At 35.1% G+C, this 27,549-nt stretch overlaps 4 protein-coding genes across 4 annotated transcripts; 3 read left to right on the forward strand and 1 right to left on the reverse strand.

The window, feature by feature from the left end:
• Positions 1 to 1,073: 1,073 nt before the first annotated feature.
• Positions 1,074 to 7,180, forward strand: LOC9326481 (titin homolog). Its single transcript, XM_021013237.1, has 9 exons — positions 1,074 to 1,292; positions 1,432 to 3,182; positions 4,381 to 4,619; positions 4,706 to 4,864; positions 4,967 to 5,146; positions 5,306 to 5,500; positions 5,594 to 5,692; positions 5,771 to 6,400; positions 6,535 to 7,180. Exons 2-9 carry the CDS (start codon positions 1,469 to 1,471, stop codon positions 6,892 to 6,894), a joined length of 3,576 nt encoding a protein of 1,191 aa, XP_020868896.1. The 5' UTR covers positions 1,074 to 1,292; positions 1,432 to 1,468; the 3' UTR covers positions 6,895 to 7,180.
• Positions 7,181 to 12,085: 4,905 nt separating this feature from the next.
• LOC9326482 (squamosa promoter-binding-like protein 14) lies at positions 12,086 to 17,028 on the forward strand. The gene is made up of 10 exons (XM_021013238.1): positions 12,086 to 13,202; positions 13,285 to 13,490; positions 13,588 to 14,387; positions 14,480 to 14,554; positions 14,646 to 14,753; positions 14,838 to 14,955; positions 15,045 to 15,180; positions 15,264 to 15,408; positions 15,492 to 16,091; positions 16,171 to 17,028. Exons 1-10 carry the CDS (start codon positions 12,685 to 12,687, stop codon positions 16,585 to 16,587), a joined length of 3,123 nt encoding a protein of 1,040 aa, XP_020868897.1. The 5' UTR covers positions 12,086 to 12,684; the 3' UTR covers positions 16,588 to 17,028.
• Positions 17,029 to 18,149: 1,121 nt separating this feature from the next.
• On the reverse strand, positions 18,150 to 20,247 carry LOC9326483. The gene is made up of 2 exons (XM_002893101.2): positions 19,471 to 20,247; positions 18,150 to 18,816 (listed from the first exon to the last, which is right to left on the reverse strand). Exons 1-2 carry the CDS (start codon positions 19,883 to 19,885, stop codon positions 18,263 to 18,265), a joined length of 969 nt encoding a protein of 322 aa, XP_002893147.1. The 5' UTR covers positions 19,886 to 20,247; the 3' UTR covers positions 18,150 to 18,262.
• A 5,394-nt stretch (positions 20,248 to 25,641) lies between these two features.
• Positions 25,642 to 27,480, forward strand: LOC9329210. The gene is made up of 4 exons (XM_002890375.2): positions 25,642 to 25,968; positions 26,058 to 26,261; positions 26,352 to 26,567; positions 26,777 to 27,480. Exons 1-4 carry the CDS (start codon positions 25,966 to 25,968, stop codon positions 27,092 to 27,094), a joined length of 741 nt encoding a protein of 246 aa, XP_002890421.1. The 5' UTR covers positions 25,642 to 25,965; the 3' UTR covers positions 27,095 to 27,480.
• Positions 27,481 to 27,549: the final 69 nt, after the last annotated feature.

Here is a 27,549-nt window from a genome sequence, read left to right on the forward strand (position 1 = left end):
ACAAATATGCCACAACATATACAACAAAAATTTTGGTAGATATTTTTGTAATATAACTAAATATACCACAAACTAGTCCATAAATTTTATTTTGTCCTATATTTATTTATAAAATTTTGGTAATATAAAAAATACACATTTTTTTTTTGAAAATCATTTTTGTGGTATTCAACGTCAAACAACCGAGAAGGAAAAATATTATTTTGTGGTAAAAAATGATTTTCAAAAAGAAAATGTATATTTTGCTATATTACCAAAATTTTATTAACAAAACATACATTTTTCTTTTGAATTTTTTTTTGTGGTATTCAACAACGAATAACCGAGAAGAAAAATTTTACTTTATGGTAAACAAATGATTGCCAAAAGGAAAATGTATATTTTGTTATATTACCAAAATTTTATTAACAAAATATTTCTTATGCTATATTTTCTTATAAAATTTTGGTCATATAACAAAATATACTTTGTGGTATATTATACCAAAATTTTATAAATAAATATAGCACAAAATAAAATTTATGGACTATTTTGTGGTATATTACAAAAATATATACCAAAATTTTGTTGTATAATTTTTTTTGTGGTTTATTTTGTTATATTATTTTCGGTATATTTTTAAGTAACATTATGTAATAATTTTTTAATAATTTTTTTTATCAAAAATAGATAAATAAATAAAAAGCAAAAAAAAAATTTGAATTTTTTTGTCAACATCGGTCAACGCCGGTCAATGCTGGTCAATGCTGGATTCCGGCAACTGAATCACTGGAATTAGATGGTTATGGTGTTTGCAACATGACTTATGTTAGTTCGGGGATGTCCGTATGTAATGTCAATACTTCGTGTAGCTAACGAAACATTTTTAAAGTCTGCATGTGTGACTATGTGATGGTGTATCTTTCCTCATATTTGGATAACTCTGTTTCAAAGATTTACGCGTTTCTACCATATACGAAATATTATATCCTTTCACTAATTAAAATGCTTAATCTAACTCTAATCCAAATATGAAAAACACATTGGTTAATCGATAAATACAAAAAGATAAATAAAAAATCTGATTAAGGAAGCCCTCTGTTTCTCGATCTCGTCCTTAATTCCTCCTTCTCTAAGAAGCCAGCTGTTTTCTTCTTCTTCTTCTTCTTCTTCATCTCTCGTCTCCTACTCTCTTTCTTTGCTCGCACCAAAATTCCCTCAAATTCCTCTTTCGTTAATCGCCGGCATTGTCTTTCTTACCGATCCGACTATCTCAGCATTCGAAATCTCCGGCGACAAAGCCTGATCTCAAGGTTTGTTGAAATCGATATTTTATTTCCTGGAATTTTCTCTGATCTCCGTCCATGTCGGTTTTGTTTTTTTGGTCTTGAATTTTCGCTAGATCTGGCTGCAATTTCGTTTGATCTGATTTATTCTTACGCGTTTGATTAGCTTTCCGTTCGTGATTCCGTCGGTGGAAGCTGTGAAAATGCCGGTGGAGGTGGAGAGAGATCAAGGAGAGGTGTCGGTGAAGGTTGATTTTGAGAATGCGACTGAGATTAAACCGGAGGTAGTAATTCCGGCTACCAAAGAGGACGTGGTGAATGGGATCAGCCATGGCGGTAATAATGGTAACGGAAACGACACCGATGGTTCTTACGTTTTCATTACGGAGAATGATACCGTAGGAGATGATATTGTAGAGTCTGATTCTGTTAAGCATGTTGATGATGCCAATGTGGAGAAAGATCTTAAGGAAGGAGAGAATGTGAATTCTGAGGAAGTGAAGGTAGAGGCTACAAATATTGGCGATGATGATGTTTTGGGAGTTTCTCAAGTTAGTCAAACCCTGGAAAATTCTGAACGAGAAAGGACAGATGATGGACCAGAGGAGGTCGTTAGGATCCCAAAGGCAGAAATTGAGGATTCTCTTGAAAAAAGTGTCGACCAGCAGCATCCTGGTAATGGGCATCTAGAAATTGGCCTTGAGGGTAAAGTGGAATCTAAAGAGGAAGTGGAGCAACTTCAAGATTCTGAAGTTGGATCCAGGGATCTAACCAAGATTAACGCAGAGGAAAAGTCTGAAGGTAAAATTGAACCTGATAGTAAAACAGATGTGGAGGGACATCAAGGGGACAGGATTGAAGCCCAAGAAAAATCTGATCTGGATGTGGATATTTCTGAAGTAGAAAAGCACCCAGTTGACTCAGATGAAGTAAAAGAGTCTGAGTTGGTGACCGCTAAGGTTTCTCCAACTGACCCTAGTGATGGAGGCATGGATTTGGGACAACCTACGGTAACAGATCAAGCTGAAACGATCAATGGATCTGAATCTGTGAATGATCGCAATGGATCAGAATCTGTAGCAGTTTTGGAATCTGTTTCTGTTGAAAACGGTCACCCTCCAATAGAATCAGAGTTGGAGAGAACTAGTGATGTTCCATTCACTTCAGAGGCGGAAAAAGTCAATGCTTCCGATGGTGAAGTGTTGCCAGACTCTAGAACCGTGGATGTTGCTGTATCAGAGGTAAGTAGTGATGTCCCGGCTGAGACTCAAGCTTTTACTGCCATCAGTTTGGATTCCCAGCCTTCTGGCAAAGATAGTGTTGTTGAAAATGGTAATAGCAAATCGGAATCTGAAGACACCAAGATGCAATCGGAAATTGGAGCTGGTGATGATGTCTCTGTGTCTGATGGGAGTATTAACACTCATCCAGAATCTCAATATGCCAGCGATCCTACTTGTGATCAAGATGGAAAACAACACATAGCATCTGAGGTTAAGGAAGTTCTTGATGCCCTTGCTTTAGAAGAAAGAAATGATGCTGTTATTGTTGCCAAAGAGAATGTTTCAGAAGCTGCTATTTCTGATGGCTTATCTTGTACCAACCAGCAGAGATCAGAAAGTGATGAGATATCTGGGCTTGTTGAAAAACTCCCATCCCATACGCTACATGAGGTTGCGCCTTCTGGGAATGACACAAGTGTAATTGTTAGCGATGACATCAAAAGTCAAGGTTTATCAGAGGATCATGGAGTTGACACTAACCAGAAGATTCAAGATGATTGTAGTGCTAAGTTGGAAGAAATTGCCGATGTGAATGTAAAACATGCTCCAAATGAGAAAGTTCAAGGGGACAACAGCGAGGGGAACTTAAATGTTAAAGACTGTGTGGACAGCCAACCTGCTGAAAACAAAGAAGGTAATAAGTTAACTAGATAAATTATGTGCGGGATGAAATGACAATTAAAGAAGTGCATTGTAGTTTTTAGTTACAAAAATTATTGTGTTATTATCCGGAATCCAAAATCTGTTAGTGTATTATGAAACATGTTTAAAAAAACATTTTATATTTCCAATCATCGATTTTTGGTATCGGAATTCGTTTTACCCGTAAAATAATTAAAGATGACAATTTCTTTTCTAACGTATAACTTAAATAACAAACACATATACATCTTTGTAAAAGAGTTGATGAAGATTTAAAAAAATTAGATTGCTCGAAAACTAAGAAGATGTGTGTTTGGTAAATTTGAGAGGATGAAGATGATATCAAGAAATATATTTATAGAGAAATATTTTTGTAGGGTTCCGTTTAATTTTTGAAATTTGGATTGCCTTCAAAATTTGAAAAATTAATTTATTGTTGATTTTATGATAGATTCAGTTTTGAGAATTATTTTATAAATATAGTTTGGATTTATGAACCTAGGAAAATTTGTACTTACAAAAGTTATAAAAATATATTCTAATATATTAATTTACATGAATTATACGCTTACATGTTTGAGTTGTTAAATATATCTATATATATATATATATATATGTTAGTCTGGATTTAAAAAAAATTAGAATATCATGGCACATTTGTAACTAATCTAGTAATATATAGACCATTAGTTTGCTCGATTTATGAAATAAAAAATGTCTGTTTGATTTTAAGTTTAAGTTTGGACGTAGCATGTCTTATATTTTAATATTAGATAATACAGATTTGTTATTTGTTATGCATATATAGAAAAAATGTAACATTTGTTATGTGTTGTTCTGTACTTGCTAATACAGAAATAATAAAGTTTGTCTCGTATAGATCGTGTGTTTTTTTAATTTTTAATTAGAAATTCGTTTTGATTAGTGGGATATATGGATGTATGAGGCTAATGTCAAATTCTGTAAATAGTCTAATAAATTTTGGGTAATTATCTAAATAGAAGTCAAATCATTGTGAGAACGACACATCAGCGTGGCAATCTTGTTAATAACACATGATGGTAAGGTTTTTTTTTTAAAATGTTTCTCTATTAATATATAGGGGATTGAAAATGAAATTAGGTTATGTACTTCTCTTGTTGAGAATGAGAAGGCTGGAGTTGACAGTATATCTAAATTGTTGTGTTCAGGAAATGCTGTTGATAGAACAGATGATAAAGTAGCCTCGACCGGTGAAGTTTCTGTGCCTGATGCTTCTGAAGTGCTCACTGTAGCGGCAGAGATAGAGAAAAGACCGGTTTACTTTCTGCCTAGAGTTCCAAGATATGATAACGAAAAGTTAGCCGAGCAACTCAAGCATGCTGAAGAGCAGGTTGATCAGAAAACGCAGAGTCGGGATGCTCTTAGAGCGGATATCCAGAAGATACGCGTAAGAAATGCTTTTGAGATTTTCATAAGGTGAAGCATCTTGTTCTAAATTTGGCTTTGACATTTTTTTGAAATGGTTATTTCTAGGCAATATGTAAGGACTATGATATCAGTTATAAGGCGGCCATGACAGAAGAGAGATCTGCAAGAAAAGCAATGCATTCAAAACGGCAGGAAATTGAGGCCCTTCAGTCTATGATTAGCCGGGTTAAGAGTGCTGCATCTGTTGATGATATTGATTCGAGGGTGAGACGCCCAATGATTACATTTCCAGCTAAGTCTTGTGCAAGTTTTTAGCTTGTCAAACTTGATTATGCTAATCTATCTTATTTCTCTGCCTCCAATCAGGTGCATAATATGGAACATATGATGCAACACACAACGTTATCTCTGAATGAAGAAAAAGGATTCATGCGTGAAATAAAGCAGTTGAAGCAACTTCGCGAGCAGATATCTTCGAGTATGGGTACCAAGGATGAAGTTAAGCAAGCATTGGATGAGAAAGAGAAAACAGAAGAACGTCTGAAGGTACACTACATTCTACACGTCCTATCAGTCATCTCTTATGTCCTATCTGCATTTATTTCCTCTATTTGCATAACGTCCATTCGGGTGATTTAGTTATCTCATCCTTTCTTTGTGGATATCATTTACACAGTTCAAATCTGACATTTCTGGTGATAACAGGTGTTGAGGAAGGAACTAGACGCCCTCAGAAACAATCTCTCAAAAGCCGAAACAATCACAAAAGCTGCTAAAAAAAAGTGTGATGAGGAATGGGAGGCACAGAGTAAACTGCAAGAACAGTTCAGAGCTGCTGATGCTGTTCGCGAGGAAGCATTTGTGCACCTACAGGATTTGAAGAAACAACAACGAGAAAAGGTACCCAAAGAGCATCTGAAAGCTCATAAACTTACAAATGCTTGCATCTGTGTTTTTTGATTAATCCTTCACTTTTATTTTTTCGTATTGCAGAACAAATATTTCTTCAAGTACAGAGATAATTCAAGGGCAGCAAGTGAAATGGCTTTGAAGAAAGACAGAGCAGCCCTGCAAAGCCTTTGTTCTGACCAGGTATAAGCAGAAGCCAAATTTCTACAACGTTTTCAATCCCTGTATGTCGGCTTTGTACTCATTTCAGTCTTTACGCAGGTGGAGAATTTCATGAATATGTGGAACAATGACGAGGAGTTCCGTAAATACTATGTAAAAAGCAACACAAGGAGTACCTTTAGAAGACTAGGAACCCTAGATGGACGATCTCTTGGCCCTGATGAGGAGCCACCTCGGATCACTTATGCTCCAAGAATGGACAAACTTAGAACTTCTAGTGACAGAGCAGAGAAACATGAGGCAGTTCAACCGGTTCCAGCTCAACAAGAGAGAGTCGTTAAATTTGAAGGTTCAAAAGTTGAAAACAATGGTAAGGCTGTTGCTAAACCCACCGAGCAGAAGAGTCAGACCACTAAATCTAAAAAAGCCGTCAAGCCAGACCAGCCTCCACCAAATGTCACAGAATTGGTTTCTGGAAAAAAGGAGATAGAGAAGTCAGCAACACCTGAAGAAGAAGAGCCACCTAAGTTAACAAAAGAGGAAGAGGAGTTAATTAAGAAAGAAGAGGAGAAGAGAAAACAAAAGGAGGCTGCGAAGATGAAGGAGCAGCATCGGTTGGAGGAAATAGCAAAAGCGAAAGAGGCAATGGAGAGGAAGAAGAAGAGAGAGGAGAAAGCAAAAGCAAGATCTGTTCTCAAGGCTCAGAAGGAAGCAGAAGAAAGGGAGAAGGTAAAAGCATATTTTTCTCATTCTGTGACCCAAATTTGATAATGATCAGACTCTCTAGCCAGTATTTTTATGTTGGGACGAAAATGATTTAAATACTATGCCATGGGTCTGATAAACAACTGTCTATTGTGTAGGAACGAGAAAGGAAGCTAAGGAAGAAGGAGAGAAGAAAGGGGATTTTTACATCGGAAGAGACAGCAATAGAAAACCCAATTCCAACATCAGAAACTGTAGTCGAAACCCCAAGGGAGATCGAAATTCCAAAGAAACAAACCGTAGAGGAGAGTCAGCAAATCAAGAAATCTCACAAAACTTCATCACAGTTTCTCAAACAAAACAAGTCAAAATCGGTTCCTCTGCCTTTAAGGAACCGAGGAAGCAAGAGAAAACTGCGGCAATGGATGTGGATTGGACTCATAGTTGTGATCATCCTCGCATTGTTCCTTCTCGGTAATGCCAATCTCTCCTCTCCTGCAAATCTTTGGTTTACATAAGAACAAAAAAAAAAGAAGAAGTGGCACACTCTTACACACACTTTGCCTTGTGGTTTTTATAGTTATGTTTTTTTGGCTCATCTAAATTAGTTTAGATTTGTGTTTGGTGCTTTTATTCTTTTCTTTTTTCTTAAGTGGTGAAGCTTTGATTCATTGATTTCACACGAACGACAGACATAGATTGGTTTTGCTTGTTCTGGGTATATGTTTAAGAAACACGGTTCCAGTTTTTTATTTTTTTTAATATACCATAATATATTATTAAAGCAATAAACGTCTTCTCATCTTTTATCGATGTATAAATTATGAATAAATTTATAAGATAGGAAGATGTAGTATGGAGAAAGCGATGATATCTCTTGTTGTGCTGAAACTGGTGGAACAGTCTCACATGTTTCTCTGCACTTTCACATGAAGTTCTATGACTTGTTGGTTCTTGTCACTTAAGTGATCCGGGGTGGCTCCTCATCAGTGCCAAGAGATCGTCCATCTACGGTTCCTAGTCTTCTAAAGGACACAGAGACGAGAAACATGAGACTCACCCAGTTTCAACTCTGGATTCAATCTTATATTTTCCCCTCTTCATTCTTCATCTTTGGAATCAAATTTGGAAGAGTCTATAAGGCGCACGAGAACTGCTAGTCGCAGTACATTTTGACAAAACTCTCTAAGCTGGCTGTTTCTTCCGGTTGTTAACGCGCAAACTTTTGCCAGGACAACCACATTAGTTTCCCTAGAACGCCATAAGCAATTGATACGATCGAATGCTAACTTCCCTTTTTTTAACCTCCTCTGACTCGTATCATCTTTTTTAATCTGACATGAACTCTTTGTTTTCAAAGTTATATGGAGTTTTAAAAATTGATACAAGAAAAGGTAAATTGGTGAAGTAACATGAATGGCCAAATGGGGGACTCAACAATGATCCGAATGTTGTTGAGTCAACAACTAAATTTAGTCCCTTCCCATGACCCACAAAGGCACAAACTATTTACTAAGGATAAAATAGTTAGTTGAATATAGTTAGTTTTGTAATATGAAAAACTTAAGATTAGAAAAATAGTTGCGTTCAAACTCAGCCGAATCTTTTACATTCACAAGACAGCGTGACATATAGCTGCCGCATTACTCTTTTTTTTTCTTCCAGTTTTGATGTCCTTCTCATTGACATGAAACAAAAATGTCAACTAAAAATAACATAAATAATAATAATTTGTATGAAAATAAAAAAAGCCATAATTTGAAACATAATTTTTACCCGAAACAAGATTAATCGTTATATGGGAACGGGGTTCTTGTTATATATAGTGAAGGAAAGCTCCTTTGAGAGGCCAAAGAAAGCCTTCTAATTGGTAAGCATGTATAGGCTACTCACCATTGTTTTCAAGTTTCAAATGCTAGGTGTTGAAATATTATTTCCTCAAATCTTTAAAATGAATTGTTTAATATTACATTTGATATATCTTAAATCTTTTCTCAAACCTTCTAAGGTTTCTATTAAAATGATATTTGTGTTTTTGTTTTAAATTTAAGTTATCAGATCCTAGGTTTCACATCACAGAACAGTCCATTGAAGTAAGTGGTTATGATAATGGAAAATTATTGTACTTATATATAGTCATGACTCTCATGAGTCATGACCACGTCCAATGAACCTTGCACTCAAATTCAAACAAAAAAACTGTCAGATCTGTAGTACGAAAGAGTTACCCCAAAAAATTCTTCTTTTAACGTGTACATATATGCATCATTGGAAGTTTATTAAAACGTAAATGTTTTGTTTGATTTATTTTCAAGTTTTATTGACAAAATTTAAACGTAATTACTGGTTAAGCGTTTTTTAAAAAAGGATATCCTCATCTCATCTACCATATATTTTGAAGGAAAAAAAAATTCATATTAGAAGTTAAAAAGTTATAGATCAATTTACATATATATATATATATATATATATATATATATATATATATATTCCAACTCTAGCATACATGAAAAAGATTCGAGAGCATATATATAGTTTATACGTGTAAAGGCACTCAAAATTTGCAAATTATTTCCTCTCACAAAAAATTCCAATCATTTTATGAACCTTTAGCATAGAATATATGGAGATGGGACACACACACACACATATATATATATATATATACATATACATAATACACTGGTTTATATTTCAATTCATATGAGAAATAAAAATAAAAACCCGCCGTTGTTCGTGGTAAGAAGCATGTTGCATGAGGATGTTGAGGGATTAGGCTCAATACATTGCACGTTTGATCTGTGATTGGACTTTGGACCACCATGTGCCATTTGAATCTCTTTCATTTTTCATTTTCCATTTTCATTTTCATTTTTCTTCCAATGGTTCATGGTTACATTTGGGTTGCTCGATTCGGTTTTGTATTATATATTTTTCTTATTATAAAATATAAAAAAGAAAAACAACACTTTGTTCCAGAAAATGTTGGGAAGAGAGTTGTGTCGGGCAATACACTAAATACAATCGTCTCAGTTCTATTATTTCCATCAAATAATGCGACATTTGAAATTATTAATCATGTGTTTAAAATTCTGTAGAAGCATAATGTTGAAACCACATTAATAACTTCATCTAGTCTGCGGCTAACCAGGCAGCTAGCAAACAAAAATACAAACGTTGTATTATCAGAAGTGTATAATTTATCTAATACTAAAAGCCGTAAGCAAAATAAAACTTATATATAATGAATTAGCTTCTTTGGGCATGACTGAAACCTTTCATGTTCCGTTAGTGTTGCATTCATCGACAAAAGTTTATGAAATAGGTCCATCATAATTTTTAATTAAATAGGGTTTAATAATATTAACAGTCTATAATTGGTGTGTGTGGCTACTTTCCTCGATTGATTTCCATAATCGTTTCTAGCTAATAATGTACTTCCAAGTCCCAAACTAAAAGTTATACACTGAAAAGAATTAGGGTAACCGAATTATATATAGTTTGTCATAAGAAAGAAATAAGTAAAAAAAATTTATTTATAAAAATTAGAGATGTAGTACTAAGAAACGTATCATAGCAATAGAGAACAAATTGGTTAAGTGATTAGTGAGATAATGGTCCAATCCATTGCACTCGCGCGACTTTCCGTACCAACTCATAGCTATTTCCCTTTCACCTTTTTTCGACGTTATATTAATATAATTATGTACATAATTAATGTATATGCATATATAACCATCAAAAGTTAACATTCAGCTTACAAAATGATGACATCTTTAGAGAAAAAAAAAAACAATTACACTCTCTTTTATTTTTGTCAACTCTTAATTCCGCTATATAATTACAATACGAATCCCAAATTTTGTTTTTGAAGATTAATTTTGATGAAGAGTGAAGAGAGTGAAAATATTAGATTTTTCAAATGTTTTTCTAAATATTCTAATTAGTTCTTCATTCTTATACTAAAACTTATCTATATAAAAATTTCTTGATTTTCCTTTTCTTCTTTTTTATATAATTTCTTTTTAGGCTCCCCATATATATAGACACAAAAGGAAAAAAAAAAAAAAACAGGATTAACATCACCATTAGCAAGGAATGTAAGAACAGATGTAGAAGTAGAACGAATAAAAGGTTGACACGAGATGATAGAAAATGAGACACGATTAACAACGATAGGTTATAATAATGCTAAAAAAAACTCATAAATAGCGAATTAATAACAACGTCGTTTTATGGAATAAGAAGAGAAGAAGAAGGACAATGAGCCACTTGCATGCGCGTAGGGACGATCCATAAAACCCGTACGTGTGAGGTGTGGCCTCTCTATCTCTTGTCTTGTCTAATCTGTTGTACCAATGTCCAGAGGAGTGTTACTTTCGTTATTGTTCAGAAAACGTATGGGTAATTTTGTCATTTCACTTATCGACAGGTTTTGGGTGGGATTGTTTTTTCCCCTTAACCTTACGTGATCACGACGACTTCTCTCCGTAACGCCGTGTCGAGATTTAAGCTTCGTACGTAAACTAAGCTTGGAATCTAAATTGTATATGTAAACACGAAAGATAATTTCTAAGTTAATTTTTATAATCTAAAAATCTAAACTAATCTTTAAAGCCTATAAAAAACTGAAAGTTTTTATCATTTAAAACCTATAAATAACTGAAATATCTTCTTAAATAAGGTTCTGTACATCTCAGTTCTATAATCGATTAGACAATTTGTTAGGCAAAAATTGTTAGTACCATATCCTAAAAGAAAAGTCGACGATCGTTTCGTTATCACTAACCACTTAGGCATGTTACATGTTTATAACTAAATAGTACACAAATTAAATGTAGATATATTACATGGTATGAGTTATAAAATAGTTGGTTCGTGGGATCTACATTAAAAGAGGGTTTATAATGATTTCGACTATTATTCTATTTTTAGAATTAACAGTAGCAATCATTCTATTCGATTAAACGTAACAATAGTAACCAACTCATTGTGGTGGTATGGTGAATGGAGGATTCACTTTAAGGTTGAAAGACAATAGTTCGGAGTTTTTTTTCCCAGTTTTGGTTGATCACCATTCATCATAGTGGTTAATTTTAAATAGGAGTGGTTCAGCATTATTATGGGCCCTAGGACAAAATTACTAAGATTACTAGCAAGAATAGCAAGATTTTAACATATGACAAGTTCAATCTAAAGTTTTGTTACAAAATCCTCCAATTATATATGTTTTAGAAACGACAAAATTAGAAAAAAAAATTTATATTTTCATGATACACATTAATTATAGACTTTTACATTAGCTTATAAATAAAAATACACAAAATATGTGTCAATGTTTTGAATCTACGTACACATATTCCCAGAACTCAACTATACAAATCTAAAAAAAAAAAAAAACTATACAAATCTCAAACATGTAATACTAATGATCAAAATTTCTCATGCCACATGAATTTTTTAAAACTCTTTAACAAGAATGTTGACTAGAAAGAAACTCTTTTAACAAGTGCATGTTGACTATTTAAAAAAAAAAAAACTCTTTAACAAATACGTAATTGTGTGTGAAAACAAAAATGGATCCGTTAATTAAGGGTAAGAGAATTAAAAGAAAAACAGTGTTGAAATTATTTTGAACTAGTACAAAAGAAAACAAATGGATAAAAAAGCAAATGGAAAAGTCTTGGATCCTTCAACTACATATCTCTCATATGGGCGGCTCGAATAAATATCAAACGAAAATGCCCTCATTACTCTTCGAATTTACACAATGTGCCATCACCGTAGAAAACATATAACAAAAAAAAAAAAAAAAAAAAAAAAGTTATCTTAGAAAATAAGGACTTGAAGACAGCAGAGAGAGACCAAGGAGAAGAAAAAGAAAAAAAAAAAAGCTTTATCAGAAGAAGAAGAAGAAGAAGGACAAAGTTTGAGACTTTGGAAGATTTGAAGAAGATAGCTCGAAGCTGTTGAGGAGAGAAGTCAAATCCTTTCTCTTGTTTCCTTGATTAGATCGGGAAATCTACAAGTTGAAAGATTCGTTTTTTTTGTAAATCGTTTCGAATCTGAACATTCGATTTCTGGTCATGTTTTGCCTGGTTCGTCTCGAGCTTTCGTTGAACCGAAGAAGAGTTTATGCTTGAAAGCTCCGATTTTGTGTTTACTTATTAGAACACTTATTAGCTAAGAGGTAGATATGTTGAGTAGGTACGTTGGTTCGTTCCTCCGCTAGAGATATACAATTTGAAAAAGAAGAGGACTTTGAAAAAGGGTCAGACTCAGATCGATTTCTTTCTTCTACTTAAGAGATGGATGAGGTAGGAGCTCAAGTGGCTGCTCCGATGTTTATTCATCATCCGATGGGGAAAAAACGCGATCTTTATTATCCGATGTCGAATCGGTTGGTTCAATCTCAGCCGCGTAGTGATGAGTGGAATTCCAAGATGTGGGATTGGGATAGCCGGAGATTTGAAGCTAAACCGGTGGATGTTGAGGTTCTTCGGTTAGGAAATGAGGCACAAGAGTTTGATTTGACTTTGAGGAATAGGAGTGGTGAAGAAAGAGGACTTGATTTGAATCTGGGAAGTGGTTTGACCGCTGTGGAAGATTTGACGACGACGACGACGCAGAACGGTAGACCGAGTAAGAAGGTTCGGTCTGGATCTCCGGGAGGGAATTATCCCATGTGTCAGGTGGATAATTGTACTGAAGATTTGTCTCATGCTAAGGATTATCATAGAAGGCATAAAGTTTGTGAAGTTCATAGCAAAGCTACTAAAGCTCTTGTTGGGAAACAGATGCAGAGGTTTTGCCAACAGTGTAGCAGGTAACAAAGAAAGGAGTCTCATTTTCTGCTAATGGTTCTCTGTGTTTTTTTGAATCTGGTATTAACTAAATGACTTTTGCAGGTTTCATCTGCTTTCTGAGTTTGATGAGGGAAAGAGAAGTTGTAGGCGTAGATTGGCTGGCCATAACCGACGTAGGAGGAAAACTACGCAGCCGGAGGAGGTTGCATCTGGGGTTGTGGTTCCGGGGAACCGTGATAATAATAATAATACCTCTACCACCAATATGGATCTTATGGCTTTGTTAACCGCCTTAGCTTGTGCACAAGGTACACTAGTTTGCGACTATGCATAAGTAATTTGGTCTAGGAATTTTGCTTCGATGTTCTTGTTTTATTAACAGATTTTGTTGTCTGCGATCTGCAGGTAAGAATGCGGTAAAGCCAGCGGGGTCTCCAGCTGTGCCTGATAGGGAGCAGCTTCTTCAGATACTTAACAAGATAAATGCCTTGCCTTTGCCTATGGATCTTGTCTCTAAGTTGAACAATATTGGAAGTTTAGCAAGGAAAAATATGGATCACCCAACGGTGAACCCACAAAATGATATGAATGGGGCTTCTCCTTCTACCATGGACTTGCTTGCTGTTCTTTCGACAACGTTAGGCTCGTCTTCACCTGATGCGCTAGCCATATTATCTCAAGGTGGGTTTGGTAACAAAGACAGCGAGAAGACTAAGTTATCTTCTTATGAACACGGTGTAACAACCAATTTGGAAAAGAGAACTTTTGGGTTTTCTTCTGTTGGAGGAGAGAGGAGCAGTAGCAGTAACCAATCTCCTTCTCAGGATTCAGATTCACGTGGTCAAGACACTAGGTCTAGCTTGTCTCTACAACTATTCACCTCATCACCCGAGGATGAGAGTCGACCGACAGTGGCATCGTCTAGAAAGTATTATTCTTCTGCCAGCAGTAATCCTGCTGAGGATAGATCGCCATCTTCCTCTCCGGTCATGCAGGAGTTATTCCCATTGCAGACATCCCCTGAAACCATGAGGTCTAAGAATCACAATAACACAAGTCCCAGGACTGGTTGCTTGCCCCTTGAGCTCTTTGGTGCATCGAATAGAGGAGCTGCAAATCCTAATTTTAAAGGTTTTAGGCAACAGTCTGGTTATGCTTCTTCTGGCTCGGACTACTCTCCTCCTAGCTTAAACTCTGATGCTCAGGTTTGCAGCTTTTCAACTCCTCTTTTTAGCATCTCTTTGTACGTAGATAAAACAAGCCACTTATGGTTTTAATTTTGATGGTATTCAAACAGGACCGCACCGGAAAGATAGTCTTCAAACTACTTGATAAAGATCCAAGTCAGCTCCCTGGGACATTACGATCTGAGGTGATAATTTCTGGCCATACCCTGAAATATAATGTTATTGGTTGCTTCTGCTTAAGTGCTCATAGTCGTGATTGTCTCTCTTTTATTACAGATCTATAACTGGCTGTCTAACATTCCATCAGAAATGGAGAGTTATATTAGGCCTGGCTGTGTTGTTCTATCTGTTTATGTGGCGATGTCACCTGCAGCCTGGGAACAAGTGAGTGAAAATATTTAAGTATTTGGTTATTGAATTATACTATGCTATGTGCAGCTTAGGAGCAGTTGGTGGTTTTTTTTTCAGCTCGAGCAAAACTTGCTGCAACGGCTTGGTGTTTTGCTACAAAATTCTTCTTCTGATTTTTGGAGAAACGCGAGATTTATAGTTAACACGGGCAGACAGCTCGCATCACACAAAAATGGTGAGTACTCACGAGTTGTTACTTCTATGTAACCTTTAATGTTGCAATTTTTTATGTCACCAATGGTCATAACATATCATTGGTTACAGGTAAAGTTCGATGCAGCAAATCTTGGAGAACTTGGAATTCACCAGAGCTCATCTCAGTGTCACCTGTAGCTGTGGTAGCTGGTGAAGAAACAAGTTTGGTTGTAAGAGGTAGAAGCTTGACTAATGATGGAATCAGGTAAAACTATAAAAAAACAAAGTTTCAGACAGTTTCTCATCTTCTCTTTTTCCTCTCTAACCTTTTTATCATTGTGCTGCCAGTATTCGCTGCACACATATGGGTAGCTACATGTCAATGGATGTAACCGGGGCAGTGTGTAGACAAGCCATATTTGACAAGTTGAATGTAGATAGTTTCAAAGTCCAAAATGTACACCCTGGTTTTCTTGGACGCTGTTTCATTGAGGTATGACTTCTTAACACTGAACTTAATAGTTTTCTTTGTCGGTCCAGGTTTATAGCGATGTTTAACGCCTAGTTTGTGTACAGGTGGAGAATGGATTCAGGGGTGACAGTTTTCCATTGATTATTGCCAATGAATCCATCTGCAACGAGTTAAATCGCCTCGAAGAAGAGTTTCACCCCAAAAGTCAAGATATGACAGAAGAACCAGCGCAGAGCTCAAATCGCGGTCCCACATCAAGAGAAGAAGTTTTATGCTTCTTGAACGAGCTTGGTTGGCTTTTCCAGAAGAACCAGACTTCTGAGCCTCGGGAACAATCCGACTTTTCCCTTACCCGCTTCAAGTTTTTACTTGTTTGCTCGGTTGAAAGAGATTACTGTGCTCTCATTAGAACACTCCTCGACATGTTGGTAGAGAGAAATTTGGTGAATGATGAGCTGAACAGAGAAGCCTTGGAAATGCTCGCCGAGATTCAGTTGTTGAATCGTGCTGTTAAGAGGAAAAGCACAAAAATGGTCGAACTACTCATTCATTACTCGGTTAATCCCTCAGCACTCAGTTCCTTCAAAAAGTTCGTTTTCTTACCCAATAGAACTGGACCTGGCGGTATCACACCTTTACATATAGCTGCTTGTACATCTGGTTCAGATGATATGATTGATCTACTCACCAATGATCCACAAGAGGTATGTCTCTCTCTCTCTTTCTCTCATATCCAATTTTTTCGCTTCCTCAAAACTGACAAAACCATTGCTTCTCTTTCAGATCGGATTATCGAGCTGGAACACTCTTTGCGATGCAACCGGACAAACTCCATACAGCTACGCTGCAATGAGGAACAATCATAACTATAACTCATTGGTGGCTCGTAAACTTGCAGACAAAAGAAACAGGCAAGTCTCACTAAACATCGAGAACGAGATAGTTGACCAAACCGGTCTGAGCAAGAGACTAAGTTCAGAGATGAACAAGTCATCAACTTGTGCCTCGTGTGCAACCGTGGCTCTAAAGTATCAAAGGAGAGTTTCAGGTTCACACCGTTTGTTCCCAACTCCTATCATTCACTCAATGCTTGCGGTTGCAACGGTCTGCGTTTGCGTCTGCGTTTTCATGCACGCTTTCCCAATCGTCAGACAAGGGTCTCACTTCAGTTGGGGAGGTTTGGATTATGGCTCAATCTAGAGAAATATACTATATAAATTATAATTTATTCTTTTGGTTTCACAAAGACAAAACAAAAAAATAAGAAAAAGAGAAGAGACTCTGGTACGGATATAAGGAGAAGCTCAGAGACATGACTGTGACACACGACCGAAGTGACTACAGTATTTACTCGAGGGAGTTTCACCGTCGGGAGTTTTTTTTTTTTTTCTGTCTTCAATTATATATATTTTGGTTTGGCTAATTTGTTGTGTATTTCTGTGTATTTCCTTCTACATTTTCCTACTTTCTATGATTATTATTATTATTATTTTAACTAAGATAATAACATGCTGCTTCATATAAGCAGCAGTTGTTTTACTGTTTTGTTTTTTTGTTCTTTGTCTTTGTAAATTTGTACTTTGTACAAGTAGATCTCATGTTGTAACTTCAAGAATTTATGTAACTTTGTTGTTTCTTATTCTCGCAAGTCTAAATGCATAACCATTTTAAACTTTATATGTTGCTACCGAAGTACCGATATATGTGGAACAAGGTTTGGTGCCGTGGAGTCAATAGAGGAGGAAGAAATGATAAAATGAAGGTGGAGGAATCTTGTCACATAGAGCCCAAAAGGCTATATAATAACATGTTAACGATTCCCACGTGGATTGTCGAGCTCATGAAACATCACAACTCACAAGTCACGAAATCTTTAATTCAAAGATATGTTTTGTCACAAGTGAAAGATTCTTGAAATTAGTGTGACTCTGTTACTTAATAAACAAAACATACCTAAAGATTCTTGGAAATATTTGACAGAGGATATGACATTAATGCCACTTTTGAAAAGAAAACTCTTGAAAGAGAGAATGAAAGTGAAATCGTTTGTAAGGTTACATTTCAAAAGTTTATTCTTGTGCTATAAGTCAAGCAACTCTTGATTTTTGATTTTCTTTCACTTTTTAGCTTTATGTAGGTTTTGTTAAGTTTTATGCGTGTCCTACTTAAACCCAATTGACAATAATGAATACATCGACATTTACTTTAGTGTTTAAAAAAAAAATAGTGTGAAATCCTAACATATTTGACGCGTATGTATAGGACTTCAAAATTGATGAAAATTTGAAAATGTTATGAAACAAATGTAATAAAATGTGAGTGGTGGGTCTCATTTCTCATTATATGAGATTTGAATGGGATGCTTTTTAGGTGTTAGCCTTTTGGCTTTCCTTTTTTTTTTTATGTAACAGTAAAATCCAAACAATTATACACACATACTTTTCCGTATTTTCAAAACATATACTAAAAGGTTATATGCATTTGATCTAGTTGCAATGTATTCGATAAGCACATACACGTGAAACACAAGAGATTCTCTACTTCTTAAGTAATTAGTTAATGAAAAACAAAACACAAACATTATAAAACAATACTACTCATATATCCAAGCTAATTAATCAAATACACATTTTTCTTATAGTTGTATATATATATATATATATATATATATATATATATATATATATATATATATATATATATCACCAAATTTGATCAAAATGATATATATCCCCCACCCAAACTCAATGAACACTAGCACATGGATCATCGATGTACTTATCAAACGCATCATCAACTCATAGCAATCTCTACATACAAAGCATAATTAACACACATAATTAGTAAATCATCAAACAATCCCCAAATTCCATAATTACCCCCCTCTGACACGTGGAATTTCTCTAGTAACACCGCCATTTCCGCCTCCGCGGCCGCCACCACCACCACCACCTCTAGTCACACCGTCTATAATAGCTTCACCAACACCTTCACCAAGACCATCGATTATACCACCGAGAAAATCAATAACAACCTGCGACGCCAACCTGGCCGCCGTTCCCAAAACCGCCGGAGACTTATCCCTCCCCTTATGTCCGTTTGCTCGGAGGCCGTTGACGGCGGCGTCTTTGGCACAAACGGCATGCAAGTGATAATCGCAGACGGTGCAACGGTAAACCCTCCCCGTTCGCTTACCTCTCTTGCACTCTCCGCAGAGGAATCCTCCGGAATCTCCCCCGGTGATGTTACCTGGTGAGGAAGAGGGGAGGAGGCGGAGAGGGTGGTGGTGAAGGGAGGAGGAGGAGAGAGAAGGCGACAACATGGCGCAGCCAGGATGCATTTGGAAACTGCAAGCTTTGCATCTAAAAGTGTAACCTTTTGGTGATCTTCCACACACGTCACATTTCGATTTTACTATCCCTCCTTTCGCTGGTATTCATCATGAAAATAAAAATTAAATTATCAACAATATTTTTGTCCTCTCAAAACTAAAGTTTGAATCTTTTCTTTCGTAATATCATTAGAATAGAACGTGACATCAAATATGCGTAGATATAGTACCGTTCAAATCATTTTATAGTGTCTGGATTTAATATTTTCAGTGATTTTGTATTTTTTTGAGTATCTTAGTTTTTGGTGTCTCCATTTTATTCCAGGATCAGCGGTTTCGTACTAGAGCCAATTAAGTTTGAAGTTTTCAATCTAATACGTTTATGGCGTTTTAGAAAGGTTATTCTCTGTTGTTTAATTAACGTAACCAACATTTAATCTTTTTAATGTTGATACCCACTAAATCAGATAATTATTTTGTGTAAAGCAAAGCATAACTATTTTAAGTAAAGCAATCAATATATATATAATCGACAATAATCATCAGGGTTAATTTCTTTTATATACTTTCGTGAGTCTAGCTCTTGGTCTGAAAAACAAACAAAAGACATAAGCACCAACACGAAAAAGAAATGTCGGGTGAAATAAAACTCATCAAGTTGAGTCATTATATTTCCATAATTTACACAAAAAAATACTCCTCAAGTTCAACAAATAATTAAAGGATATCAAAAGACACTTATAAAAACGTACCAGGTTTGGCAAAGAAGAGAAGTTGATGCTGGTAATGAAAAGGGTGTGATTTGAGTTGAGGAGGAGCCAAAGCACAAAACTCGTGGAGCTGATAATCACACTCTTGACACACATACCTAACCCCTGCTCCTTCTTCTTTGCACCCAGCACACGTGTAGATATCCGGCAACTCAACTTTGACCAGCACGTGTTGGGGATGTCCGAAATGGACCATCTCTTCACCTTGTATCAGTTGAGGAGATACAGGGAACTCTACTGACCGGGGTCGGGGTGTTTTGTTAAGATCATTTGTGCGTACCACCGGGGCTGCGGCGATAGTGTTTGAGGCCGAACGTCTTAGAGCTGTCGTTGCGGCGACAGTGGAAGTATTGTTCCTGGAGTTGGAATTGATGACTATGGATTTGCTTCTCATCATTCTTCTTCTTAAAAATGAAAATTTTGAGTTGGTGGGGGAAGTTACGACTGATTAGAGATTTATGTTTTTTTTTTTTTAGTGAGAAATTTGTAGTGGAAATTAGGAGGTGGAGGTGAAAGATTATTTATGGTGGGAAAATATATTGAAAACTGTTACAATTACATAGACAAGTTTAGCCATAGATGAGAAATATAGTTGCTTTAGGTTTCTAGAAAGAAAAGAAGATGCTTTGTGGACTTATTTGTCATGTAATTGTATGGGCAGTTACGTTGAAAAGTTAAAACTAATAACAAGGAGTTATATTATTCGTCTATTTAATTGCAATGAACAAAGTTAATATTCATGTCCCCTTGTGCGCATATATGCGAGGTAGCCAGTTAGGGTTTCTGGTATGATTTCTTTAAATATTAGTTGTACATGTACGTAGTCGTAGTTCTTTTTTCTTCTCATTACCCCTAATCTGGAAATTTTATTCGGTAAATATACCGCAAAAAATAAAAACAATTCGCTCAAATATCTTTTGGATGGAAATTGTGGATTTGGCGAAGTTCACACAAAAAAAATCCCAGCTAAATTTGCGATACAATTCAGTTGACTGCACTAGTTTACTTGGTTTTGCTAAATTACTTGTCGGCAACCACCGTAAGAATTATGGCATGCACTCTATTGTCAATATTGTGTTATTCTTTTCTTTTATTTATTTCAAATCTAATTTATACCTTTACCATGAATTTTTCTATTCCCAAAAATTTATCAGTTTTTTGTTCAAATCCGACATTAGAATATATCACAGAAATGTATTGGGCCACGATTTTATTCTTATTCCTCGCGAGATCATATATACAAAACATTTGTAGTGATAGTTTCCGAGCAAACCCCAAACATAAATAAATTTTCGTAAATACCAGCTCAAAAGTTGTATTTGTTTACTTAGTGGTAGGGTTACAAGAACGTTCTTGCAAAAATATCATACTACGTAAACTACTCAAACTTAGGGTTTTATTTTTTTTAATATATGAATCATGAAAAATCTATCATATAAGAATCTCAAAACTTGAACTATAGACAACGTTTATGACCACACTAAAAGCTAACCAAATCATAGAAATAATTATATTCTTCCCCACGACTCGGGCAGCTTCTCACAACATGTTTTCTTGAAATTTAGAGAGATTCACCATTTCTTTATTACACTTTTGAATTTGTGAAAAATTTCCAACCATATAAATTAAAGGAAGAAAATATATTATAAGAAACAATATAAACTTTCTGCTGTGTATGCGCTGTAAGGGAGCATCAACGAACAACAGAGGACTGACACTATGAGATAGATTCTCACTCAATTAAAACACATCAAAACTTGACTATAAGTCTTGATTTAGCCAATTGTCTCACTTTGTTCAGTTCCACAAGTTATTCCACACTGTCATTTCATCTCTGGATTAGTCATTATTGGATTAATCATTCTTTCTCGATTATTACTTTCCCCATTAGACAAATATGAAACGTACGTAGTTAATTAAGATATATAGAAAAGCGAATATAAGAATATTTATATATCAGCCATACTAATAACAGTAGTTTTCTCTTTATTCTCATGCATTGTTTTTGGATAATGAATTATAGATCTGTCTAGATTATACTTAGGAATGGACATTTCATTTTATTTGTTACATTCAGTTAGGTTATTCACTTATTCTGGTTTAATAAAACTATAAGAGAATTCTAATTAATAGGTTATTTCACTTTGGGTTCGGTGTGGTAAGAGTCTAAATTCTAAGTAAGGTGTTAAACTATTAAAGAGGACATATAGATGACTATGGCTTATGTGAGTTTGAAGAAGAAGACAAAAATGTTGTATGCGATATACACATGCATGTTTTTTTGGTTATTTAGAAGTACGGATATTTCAGTTATTTGTTAATAGTGCAGTTCGATTCAATTAATTCGGTTAAAGTATAAATGAATTCTTACCCAAAAAAAAAGGGTTGGTTTTGTTTGCTTCGGATTCTTTTCGTTTTGGTTCTGCTAATAGGTCGTCACTCCTAATTATGATTAACGATTATACTCTCTAATTGCTTTTGTTTCTGCTATTTACCTTCGAGATTTTTGGTGTCGATTATAATTTTCTGACGGATGTCACATATAACCTTTTTTAATCCTGTTTTATCTTCATGAGTACATGTAGATCAGATCAATCTAACTCACAAAATTGCCCTTTGATAGTGTAAGTTGAGGCAGGTTTAATTGGGCTTGTAGGCATGCTTAATTGGGCTTGTAAAGCCCATAATATTAGATAATACAGGACCTAAGTTAGACCCAGACGACTGCAGCTAGCTCGAATTAGCCCATACGGATGAGGCTAACTCGTTAACGAACTTGTGCAGTTTCGTAAATAGGAATTAGTTTACAATAGTACAATACTACATTCGTTGTTGTAAAATAAGGATCTGAACCTGGTACTGTTAAAGAGAGTAAGAGACACGTAGGATAGTAACTCTTGTCGGCTAAATAATGCTACGTACGTGGCTTATACTTTTATAGCATAATCCTTGTCCGTATACTTGGTTTGGTTCCTTCGAAAAGCTACTTCCCCAAATCGAGGACCTAACTCCGATAAATGCTGTCTTCGTATCTTCATGCGTATTCATAGTTTATTAATTTCTCTGAGATTATATCATTCATTCATCTCTCCTGTCTTTACCCTTATACGAAGAGTCCTTTTGGATTTTCGAATGACAATTTCGAATTTATAAGTAACTTCCATATAACTCCTCACCATTTCGGAGGGTTAGTCGACCATATCACTACTCTAATGGCTATGCGTGGTTTAGTATACCTATGTTTGTCGTCAATTCTACAATTTTTGTTTGTTTGTTAATTCAAATTTAAACACGCGCTTGGGATATAATAGGGTTAATTGTACTCAAACTTATTTGTTTTAACAAAATCTAGTTTTTTTTTTCTTCTTCTCCATATAGGCATAGCCTCTTTTTTTATGAAATTGTTTAATGCATGAACATTATGTTTAAGAAGAGTAGAACTCGATATATTTTCTTGATTTTCTTAGTAGTTTTAGCTATACAGCTTCCTATCTCCAGACTCCATATTATTTATGTATTGACAAATAATATCAAATCATGAAAGATAGATTAAACATAATTTTCCAACCATTTTTAAAAGTAAAATGGGAGTAAGAAAATATTTAATCTTTTGTAAAAAAATCTCTCTAAGGAAAATATGATAAATTGATAAGATCAGCTTATTGAATATAATATGTATCCTAGATTTTTCTAAAATAGTTAATCATAGTAAAACTTAAAGTGAGTTGCCTAATTGTATATTCATATCTAATCTAGTATCATCACGACGTTCAGCTCTAATCTAAATCTAACCCCAAAGTTATGAATATTGTAATTTTCTAAGTTTGAGGATATCTTTTGGAAGCGTGTAATTAAATAAGGGCCAAACATGTTTTCCCATTGGCTCTTCTTCGCCACCAGAAGCAACTTGCAAAAGAGAGTGAAGCACCCAAATATATAAAAATCTTCAAAAGAAAGGGTTCAAATCCTTTTTATAGTGCTGCAAATTGCACTTTAATTTTTTTGATGGTCATCCAAATTGCACATTAATCTTTGTAAAACAAATATTTACGATTTGGGTAATGATATTAAGTAGACAGTAGTGGACCCGTCACACCTAATCGTACCCAATGTATAATCCGGTAAGGTTCGGTTCCATTTGTCCGCATTCCCAAACTAAAAAAATGGAAAGAAAAAAACATAAAAGTGTGTTTTTTCTCTTAAAAACTACGGACAAAAACATTTTGCGGATTGTAAACCATAGTAGGGAAAATATAGTGTAAACCTCGCAACTGATGTTGGCCCCACTCGTCCAAAACATGGCTATAAATTTTAACTAGCTAGTTTAGCTAATGTTTCGATTTGATTTTGTGGTTAACATTATCCATATGCGGTCCATTTTTTCTAGGACCAAATCTATAAAAGATGTTTGGGATGGAGTAGGTTTTCATTTCCCGAGTTCATGCATGATCTAGTTCTTGAAACTTGCATTTTATTGGCTTGTACTTAGATAACCCTCGTTTTTTTTACGACTCACGTGGTCAAACGGTGCACAAAGGTAACGTGAGTCACGTGCGTTCTACTGTTTCAACGACTCTTCTCTTTTGTTTCTTTTTTGCCAATTTGAAGAGATAAGAATACAAAAAGACATTTCTTCCACTTTCCTCATCGCCGATCTACGCTCACTTTCTTCGGTCGGATTTTCCAATTACATTGTTAACTATTAGTGGTCGCACTTTTGGTCATATCAGATTTTTATGACGTGGATCACACTTCTCTTTTTACATGCCTATCTCCTTAATTAATATATCTAATTGCGTTCGACATCAAAAGCTAATATCTATGTTTTATACTCCATTAGTTGTTAATTCACAAAATGCAACGCATATGGAAAATGATTTATTTGTTCAGTACATGATAAACTCGTAATCTAATGAAACAGAAATGTTTTTTTGTCAAATGGTTTAGTATTTACAAATCATTAAATTTGGAGTCGTGAAAGTGATTTTATAGTAATTCATTTTAGCAACGAAAATAAAAGGTTCTGTATTCTAAATAATTTGGTTATTCTCTTAACCCAAGTTTTGATTTACTAGAACACTCACAATCGTTACCCGATAAAGTAACGAAATGCATCAGTGCCCATAATAACGTCTAAGTACAAAGGAGATTCTCTAAGACTACATGGTTTGACTCTCGTTTTTACATTGTTTGACTTTTACAAGAGAATCTAACAGGTTAAAAAGTAAAAACGATACAAACACACAAAAATTACAAAGCAATTATAGCCTCTACTTCTAAAATTTTAATTTGGTTTTAACTTTTAACTAGAAACGAACTCCATTTATTGTTTTCTTGGATCACGTTAAGTAACGTGGCAGCTGAACGCTGACCTATGACTCAAAGTGAGTCCCACTCTAACTATCATCTTGACGGCTCTGGATTCGCCACGGATGTGAACCGGAGGAGGGCAAAAGCGTCCGACACGTCCCACAAAAAAGGATTATACGAGAAGGCTCTCTTCCCATCGAACGGCTCTGATTTAACCAGACTAGTCTCTCTTCTGTCTCTGCTCATACCCGTCGATCTGTCTTGGCTTTTCATCTATCGCCACCTCTTCTCTCTTTTTTTTTTATTTATCTCCTCAATTTTCGGATTTAAATTTGTCTAAAAAACAAAGAATTAGGATAAGACTATTTGTCTTTCTAATTCTGACCATTCTTAATTATCATTTTCTTACTTGACTTTTTCAAATTGAAGTGTGGGAGTTCCTTTATTCTTGTTGTATCACTCTCAATGCTTAACTAGAGATTTGACATCCACATATGTGTTTGTCCGCTATATTATACAATGAATAGATCTTCATTATATAACACAAGTCATAAGTTGAAAATTATTATGCTATTTTTTTTGTCGTCGGATAAATGAGAAATATCAAGAAACGTAGTAATTCTTTATGACCAACCAATATATATCGCATTTCAACTTTTATTTTTAACCTTTTAAAACTTTCCTTTTAGGTCTTCTAGATGCACACTGGACAGACACGCATATTCAAGATACGTGTGTATTTGGAGGACTTCAAAAAAAAAAAAAAAAACGAGATAATGATTTCCCCAAAATTATATAAAGAAAAAAACAAATTGATGTTCCCAAATAAAGGAGTCAGAAAAATATAATTAAGGAACAAACAAAAAAGATACCTTTAATAATAAACAAAAATAACTCAAATTAATTAAAAAAATGATTTTCCTATGAAATATAAACCGCATAAACTTATCGTGACCGCCTTAAGAAAAAATAAAATAAAAAATAAAACCCTTTATTTCCTCTCTTTCAGCCGCCGCTTTCACTTACCTCTTCCTCTTCCTCTTCCTTCTTCTTCTTCTACCTTGTTCTCGTAGGTTTTTCTACACACTGGAGCTTTCAAATCTGGCTATCGAAAACCACAATCACAAACTCAACTTCGGGGCCTTCAAGGCCAATCGCAAGAAAGTCATGGTGATTCTTCTTTCACCCTTTTTGTTTGTTTGTTTGTTTTGCCTTATTATTTAGATTCTCCAGATTCTGATTTGGTCTAATATTTTCAGGGACCAATGATAAGAACAGAGGAAGAAGAAGACTATACGAGTCCACCGTGGCTAATGCCAATGCTACGAGGGAGTTACTTCGTCCCTTGTTCGATCCATGTCGATTCAAACAAAAACGAATGCAATTTGTTCTGTCTTGATTGTGCTGGAAATGCCTTTTGCTCTTACTGTTTAGTCAAACATAAAGACCATCGTGTTGTTCAGGTTCAGTATCTCTTCTTTTTTTCTCCTTCAAAATCTCATATTTGCATTTATTTTTATGTAAATGAAACGAATTTGGTTTTTAACCTGCAGATACGAAGATCTTCGTACCATAACGTGGTGAGAGTGAATGAGATACAGAAGTTCATAGACATCTCTTGCGTTCAGACATATATCATCAACAGCGCAAAGATCGTGTTCCTCAATGAAAGACCTCAGCCTAGAATCGGTAAAGGTGTTACAAACACTTGTGAAATCTGTTGCAGAAGTCTCCTTGATTCTTTCAGGTTCTGCTCTCTCGGCTGCAAGGTATATAACACAAACCACTCTGTTTTTTCCTCTGTTTTCATTTAAAATTTCCTAAACCCATTAACGCATTTCACTTCTTAATGAAATCTATTATCAAATTTTATCCGGTTTTGTTTAGTTTTGTTCATGATTTATGTGGATATGCTCTGTTTTCGAATGTGATTTTTGGAAATGACTATATTGTCCTTTGGTTGTTTTTGACGGTTCAGCTTGGAGGAATGAAGAGAGGAGATTCATCTCTAACCTTCTCTTTGAAAGGGAAGCATGGTAGAGAGTACCAAGGTGGGTCGGAATCAGATGAAGCTACTACACCGACTAAGATGCGTAAGACCAATGCTTTCAACCGTCTGATGAGTGGTCTCTCGATCTCAACCGTTAGATTCGATGACTACGGTCCTGGTGGTGATCAAAGGTCTTCAAGCTCTGGTGATGAGGGTGGTTTTAGTTTCTCTCCGGGAACACCTCCGATCTACAATCACCGGAATTCAAGCAGACGAAAGGGTGTCCCTCACCGTGCTCCGTTCTAATAAAAGATAATTACTGAATTTCAACCCCATAATAATTAATTATAAATAGATAATGGTATAATACGCACTGATAATACGCATCGATATAATGTATATAACTTGGGGTGAAATTTAGGATGTAGTCATAATGTTGTAAATTGGCCAGTGTCTTTTTTATTACTTTTTCATAGTATTTCTCAAAAGATAAAGGTGAAATAATTAGAATACACATAAATACATTTTTTATAAATATAGAATTAGGTTTTATAGTGAAGTGTTTGATGTTAGCTTGTTTAAAAGGCATGGCTTTGTCTTGTGTTGTAATGTAATGTAATGTGTACATTAAATTTTTGTTCATACAATGATAAATAATATCAAGGTAAATGATATATTATAAAGTTGATGCGTTGTCTAATGTCTACTACATTTAGTCTATTCACCATGGAAAAAATTACATGGTTTATGATAAAACAAAT

Source organism: Arabidopsis lyrata (genome assembly GCF_000004255.2).
Source record: "Arabidopsis lyrata subsp. lyrata unplaced genomic scaffold ARALYscaffold_1, whole genome shotgun sequence".
Classification (NCBI taxonomy): Eukaryota; Viridiplantae; Streptophyta; class Magnoliopsida; order Brassicales; family Brassicaceae; genus Arabidopsis; species Arabidopsis lyrata.